This window comes from Gastrolobium bilobum, unplaced genomic scaffold, assembly GCF_033153095.1.
Source record: "Gastrolobium bilobum isolate Gb01-03AN ecotype WA unplaced genomic scaffold, APGP_CSIRO_Gbil_v1 utg14484, whole genome shotgun sequence".
NCBI lineage: Eukaryota > Viridiplantae > Streptophyta > Magnoliopsida > Fabales > Fabaceae > Gastrolobium > Gastrolobium bilobum.
The window spans coordinates 428782-436001 of NW_026898077.1; the positions used below are offsets into that span (position 1 = coordinate 428782).

At 31.5% G+C, this 7220-nt stretch overlaps 1 protein-coding gene across 1 annotated transcript; it reads right to left on the minus strand.

Annotated features, from left to right (window-relative positions):
* Nucleotides 1-1973: 1973 nt before the first annotated feature.
* On the minus strand, nt 1974-2710 carry LOC133312714 (protein LIGHT-DEPENDENT SHORT HYPOCOTYLS 4-like). Its single transcript, XM_061513962.1, has 2 exons — nt 2448-2710; nt 1974-2346 (listed from the first exon to the last, which is right to left on the minus strand). Exons 1-2 carry the CDS (start codon nt 2708-2710, stop codon nt 1974-1976), a joined length of 636 nt encoding a protein of 211 aa, XP_061369946.1.
* Nucleotides 2711-7220: the final 4510 nt, after the last annotated feature.

Consider the following 7220-nt stretch of genomic DNA (forward strand, 5'->3'; position numbering starts at 1 on the left):
TAGTCTCACATTGATTGGATGGGCAATTAATGTGACCTTTATAAGGTCTTGAGCACTCTCATCCTTTGAGCTAGCTTTTGTAGTGGTGTATCCCAAGATTCTTTACATGGTATCAGAGCCTCACCGTCCCCCGCTTTAAAAAGTGGAATTAAAATAAAAATAAAAACCCAAAAAGGTAAACCAAAAATGGGCTAATGCAATTTCCACCCTTCTAGCCTAAAGGGCTCTTGCGTGAGGGGGCGTGTTGAGATATATAATCCCACATTGATTGGATGGTCAACTAATATGGCCTTTATAAAGCCTTGAGCACTCCCACCCTTTGAGCTAGCTTTTGGGTGGTGACCTCAAGGTTCTTAACATGGTATCAGAGCCTCACCGTTCCCCGCTTTAAAAAAGTGGAAATAAAATAAAAAAATCACAAAAAAGGTAAACAAAAAATGGGCCTGTGCAATTTTCACGCTTCTAGCCTAAATGGCTCTTGCGTGAGAGGGCGTGTTAAGATATATAGTCTCACATTGATTGGATGGGCAATTAATATAACCTTTATAAGATCTTGAGCACTCACATCCTTTAAACTAACTTTTGAGATGATATATCACAAGATTCTTTACAGTTACGTGATACTACTTGCTCTCTACCTCTCACTTTTTTCTTCTGCCGTTACTGTGACCTTTTTGTATTCTCTTACCGACAAGTTTGCTTAATAGACTTAAAGAAGCCAAGTATTTGATTTGTAGAGGTACTATGCTTTTGTCCTTGGTTGCTTCTGACTAAGGTGAAAATTTAAGCATACCTAATTGTTATATCATTAATTCAACAGTATGTTCATTCAGGGTGGGTAGTGTGATTTCATTAAAGAGTTTCCAATCTGGATGGCATATATAACCAAAACTAAAATGGAAACAAGGAAATTAATGACATTTTATGATCTAGAAAATAATTTTGATTAATTGTAAATCTTGGTAATCAAATGATCAAACTAATCAGGACACGTATACAACTAGTAAGTAATAATAGAAGTTTAGTCATAGAGGGATTAATTGTCTGCCATTAATTTTCCTTTTTCCGTCATTTCTCTTCAGTTGAAATGACAGCACCACTGCACATATATATAAACCATTATTAAATTGACCCAGGTAACGGTCAGCAGAGAGTCTTGATGGGAGAGAAACCATAAAACTTTGTCAGTCTGAAACTCAACCGATTATGATTAAACTCCAAGGGCTCCTATTATTATTCTTTCTCCACTAAATACAATTGGAGGAGACAGTGAAGCAGTAAAAAGTGACAAGTTCGAAGAAAAATGGCAGTGAAAAGAGTACTATTTTAATTTATGGATTAAAAACCATAAATGATCATCATTATGAGACATATTTAGAAGATGCACATAATGTTGTAGACATGAACATGTACGGAAGAGAAAGAATTGCTACCTATAGCTTCAAACGATTAAAATGGAGCCATTCAAAATTAGCAAAATAAGACTAAAACCCAAAAGAAAGAATGATCCAACACACACATAATCTGCAAGTTTAAGCTTGATATATATATATATAGATGATAGAAGTTCATACACATAGAACTATATATAATTCGTTGCTTTGAATTCACCACAAGGATCATCGCCTCCATGTACATTCACTCTCACAATCACTTTCAGCTATTCCCACTAGCAGTCTACTATATCAGTAACACGCTGTGTTCTTTAAAAGCAAATTCATGATATATCCCAGATCTTTAACCTTTTCTTTCTGCCACAGCAAATAGGATACAAAGACAAAAAGTCTATTTGGACTAGAAATCTTTCAGAATAATTAATAACTGAGAAAAAAGATAAAAAAAGAAAACCCTAGATATAGTACTAAAATTAGAGAATGACCTAAAAGCATAGAGATCGACGAAGATGAGTGGGAACCAAGTTTTTGGATCGAAGTGAGAGAGTTGAATTTTTCCATGGAATGATGAGAATAGCCTTATTGAGCTGCACCTGGAGGTGGAAGCTGGTGGTTATGGTGATGATGAAGATGAGGTAGTGACATTGATTGTTGTTGTTGTTGTGGTGGTGGTGGACGCTTCCGCTTCTTCTTCTCATAACTGATTCCTCTTGCTTTGGATTGAAGATCACGAACCTCACGAAGGTAAAGCCTCACAGCACGAGCTCCAAATGGATTGGTTTCAGGTTTTCCTCCATTTTCTTCAAAAGCTGCCCTGAGACGACCTATGAGAGCATCAAGACTACCCCAAGCTTGTCTAAGAGGACATGGACATGGAGCTGGAGGGTTTGGATGGCCATAAAAGGGACAGATCGGAGTGTGGACTTTAGTCTTTCCAAATTGGTCCAAGTACCTATATACATCACAATAACAATTCAACAAGAAAAATGAAAAATGAAAGAAAAAAAAAAAGGTGCATGGAAAACTAGATGGTTTATAGATATATAGATATACCTGAGAAATTCAAGAACATGTGCACCACTGCACCTAGAGAGGGATAAAGGGGGTCGGTGATTCTTGAGGTATTGTCCAAAGGTGTTCCAGTCACGGCGCTTTTGGTTCTCATAGCGGCTACTTGTGGGGGAAGCAGAAGGGGAAGAGCTACCACCTAAGCTGTTGTTGCTGGTGGTGTTGGTGTTGGTGATGGTGGTGATGAGGCTGCAGGTGTTGTTGTCACTGTTACAAGAATCCATAAATTCTGGTTTACATGAATCCATAAATTCTTGCATTGAATCCATTGAAAGCTAGCTTGACCCTTTTAGCTTTGCTGATCCAAAGTTGTTTTGAAATTTTTGTTTTTGGTCTCTTTGGTACAGTGCTTACTTACCTGGATTCTTGTTCTAGGGTTCCTGACTATTAAGACAGTGACAAGAGAGAGAGTGTGAGAGTAAGGAATGGAGATCAGCTCAGAGAAAAAATTACTATACTTATAATTTGGACAACAGTGGACAAGCAGTGTTGTTATCTGATAAAATTTCTTTTTCTTTTTTTTCTTCTTTTTTCTAATGTTTTTTCATTTTAGAAGTTACTGTTAACGAAAGCAACAACTACCTTGAAAGAAAAAAAATGAAAAGGAAAGAGAGAAGGAAACAAACTCTGATTCTTGTTTGATATTACATATTGGTTTATTTATTTTATTTTATTTTATTTGGAGAGAGAGAAAGTGAAGAGAGAGGTTATATTATATGGACCTCCAAATGGTGAAGCAAAAGAAGATTTTTTTGGTGATTGAGGAAGTGATGAGATTGATGGGAGGGTGAATGGACTTTTCCTCTTTGCTGTTTGCAGTTGTAGTTTTTATTGAGCAATACTAGAAAGCTCCTAAGGCTAGCTGTTTTGGTTTTTTTAGCAGCTTTTGAATTCTGAGATTGCAAAGGATTTTTAGCTTTTTTTTTTTTTTATTTCCTTAAAAGGGTGGTGCAAACTCAAACTTTCATCTCTTGTATTAATGGTTATATTAATATTCCTCCTTATGTTGGTAGGTTGACAGAGAAGGAGAAAGAGGATGGGGTGTTAGGGCTTTTGAGGAAATAGCAAAGGAAGGTTGAACAGTAGGTTAAGATGGAGACAGGAAAAAGTTTCATGGATAAAAATTGAAGTAATAACATGATTCTGTTTCTTGACACCATACTTTTACTTTGAATGACAGTTCCTTTGTCATTGACTGGAATGCCCCTATTTATTTCCCCCTTTTAACCTTTCCATCCCTAAAGAATATAAAACTTTAATTTCTTATACGGTTCTGTCCCTATCTTTCTCACATTCAATAAATAAAAATAAAATAAAATTAATGTCATATGTATTTAATAAGAACATGATGTGATTTATATTTTGCCCAAGGAAAAAATTAATTAGAATAAAAAAGTCGACGTGATTAATAAGAAAAATTGTGTGCCTGTTTAATCTGAAATAATGTCCTATGTACAAATATAATTTAATATATATTTGCCGCTGCATGTATAGTATGCCTTGAATTAAAAATCCTTCGCTTGAAAAGTAGTTAAATGTTGGCTAATTATTTGATAAATTAGTTTAAATAATAATTTAATTACAATGAACTATAATGTTAAATAAAAAAATTTAATTAAGTATAAATGAATTATTATTTAACTTAATCTAACAAATAATTAAGCAAATGCATGAACCAAAAAAACACGCGATCGAACTAGTCATGCTTTAAAAAATACACTCACACACACACTTAAGCTAATTTAAACGAAACAACCTAAGTGTGTGTGTTTTCTAAAACCATGAATAGTTGTAAGTGGAAGCATGACTAAATAAATTTTATATCATGATTACCTACGTTCCCCATCTTAAAAGTTCCCATTCATCAATCTTTTCTTATTTTAAGCCTATTCTTTCTTTCTTTTATTAATCTTCTCTACTAATTAATATAAGCGAAAAATAACACTTTTTGCAATATTTATTAAATGCTTATTTAGATTATTTCATTTATCAATATATTCAAATATATGTTTCTTATATCACTCCTTTTAAGGTGCTAAAGCTTAATTTATCTCCCTTAGTATTAAGATATTATATTTTAGGAAAATGTTACAATATTTCCCGGAAGATAAGGGTATGCATGATAATTGTAACGACCCGAAATTAAAAATTAAACCAATGGAGTCACCGTCAATTTTATTTACTTTAAAAAAATTGATAAACCTTTTATTACAAATTGGTTTTTAAAATTATAGATCAAAGATTTGAGAATCTAATTATGCGCAAAGAAGGGTGGAAACTTAATCTCACTACACCCCTAACACATCCGTTTAAAAACGGTTACCATAAATTAATTATGTGAATTATTAATAGCTTTTAAAAATATTTGTTTTAACCCTTAAAATAAATACGATTATTTAAGAAGAATGAAGACTAAAATATTAAAATTTTATTTTAGCTTGACGGAAAGAGTTCCGCTCCGACGCATCCTCTGATGCAGTGAGGAATACAAAACCACGTCGTTCTTTGAAAATATTTGTGTGTTTGATTGATTTTTTTAAAAAAATAAAAATAAAATAAAAATAATAATGAATAGTTCATTTAGAAGTTTCAGATTTGAAGGTTTCAGATTACCAAGTTGTCACAACTCATTTAATCCCTTTTAAAATAAAAGCAAGAAATTTTAAAAGAAAATAAAATATGTTAAATAACCCTAGAGGTAAAACAAATTGAAATTTAATATATTTAATTTAAATAAGTTTGGGTCATCAAGCTGTCTCAACCTAAGTGACCGAAAAAACTAGGAAATTAACAAGGCGTCACGCCAAAATTAATCCTAATTATAAAAAAACAAATAAAATAATATAAAATAATAAATTTGAAATAGACTTGGGTCATCAAGCTGTCTCAACCAAAATGACCCAAAAAATTGAGATTAACAAGGTGTCACGCCCAAACCAATACCTAATATAATTTCTAAAAAGCTATATAAGAAAACTTCTAATAAAAACACAAAAAACATAAAATAAATAGACAATTATAAGAAAATTCAAAACAAATAAAGAATATAAAAGCATACAAAAACAAAAATTATTAACTAAAGGAGGAGGTAAATAAACTTACCTCAAAGATGATCAAAACTTGGTGTATGGAGCCAAGTTGTGGAAAATCACACCAAATTTTCTAAAATGGAAAAAAAAAGTAGAGAAAATTAGTAATTAAAGGAGGAGGAAGGGGAATGAGTGTGTGGGCAATGTGTGTGTTCGAAGGAAGGGGAATGAGTTCTTTACATAAAGGGAAAGGAGGAGGAAGGAATGATGAGTGGGCAATGTGGGGCTTCTTAGGAAATTTAGTTTTTTTCGATGTGGACAACCATTTTTTGACAACCATATCTCATACTAGAGGGTTAACTTGAAAATCGGTTCGGTCAGATTGAAGTATCATATGAGAGAAATATGCCGACTAAATTTGAGGTTGATCCAACGGTTCAATTGAGAGAAATAGCTCTCCAAAAATAGTTCACTGCTAGAAAGTTTTGCCAAGTGTCACTCCCTGGTTAATTCTACAATTTGGTTATATACAAACTTTCTTTATTGGGTAAATTGAAAAAAAAAACTCTTTTAAAAATTGAATTTTAATTTTTAAATCGAATAATAGTTGCAGACAAGGCATTGAATGTCCCACTGCCCATCACATTGGTATCCAAAAAAAAATCAGCTGTTTTAATTGCTTTTTATGTTGGAATTGGTCATCTCATTTGAAATTCGAAATTTTAAATGGTTTATCAATTAAATTTCGAAATTATGTATTTATTTTGCACAATCTGAAATTCGAAATTTTAAATTCAATAAAAAGAAAACTCTTTTCACGGACATGCATTTACGATCTCTATTCATGGAGATCAATAGAAACAAAAACAAATTTTACAATTGTCGAAGACCTGATCGTCATTCAATTCACAATTTCGTTATGGTTATTTTTAAAAAAAAATATATACAATAATGATATAACAAAGACATTATCTTTGTTATATAGACATTATCTTTGTTATATATTTGATTCAAATATCATAACAGTCAAGAATCAAGAGAGCTGACAGACAAAATAAATTAAATCCCAAAACCAAAGCTATCATATCAGATAAACTATCATACCGATATTCTTTTAAAAATTGAATTTTCGAAATTTTAAATGGTTTATCAATTAAATTTTGAAATTATGTATTTATTTTGCACAATCTGAAATTCAAAATTTTAAATTCAATAAAAAGAAAACTCTATCAGATAAACTATCATACCAGTATTCTTTTAAAAATTGAATTTATTTTTAAATGGTTTATCAATTAAATCTCGAAATAATGTATTTATTTTGCACAATCTGAAATTCGAAATTTTTAAATGGTTTATCAATTAAATCTCGAAATAATGTATTTATTTTGCACAATCTGAAATTCGAAATTTTAAATTCAATAAAAAGAAAACTTTTTTCACGGACATGCATTCACAATCTCTATTCATGGAGATCAATAGAAACAAAAACAAATTTCACAATTGTTGAAGACCTGATCGTCATTCAATTCACAATTTTGTTATGGTTATTTTTAAAAAAATATATACACAATAAGCATATAACAAAGACATTATCTTTGTTATATAATTTATTCAAATATCATAACAATCAAGAATCAAGAGAGCTGACAGACAAAATAAATTAGATAATCAGGTATTTTAATTGCTTTTTATGTTGGAATTGGTCGTCTGATCTGAAATTCGAAATTTG

What these genes read in the sequence shown, in the direction of transcription:
- LOC133312714 (XM_061513962.1), bottom strand. Translation starts at nt 2,710, where the DNA reads ATGGATTCATGTAAACCAGAATTTATGGATTCTTGTAACAGTGACAAC. An exon ending in CATGTTCTTGAATTTCTCAG is followed by an intron (nt 2,347 to 2,447) that starts GTATATCTATAT and finishes TGATGTATATAG; the next exon opens with GTACTTGGACCAATTTGGAA.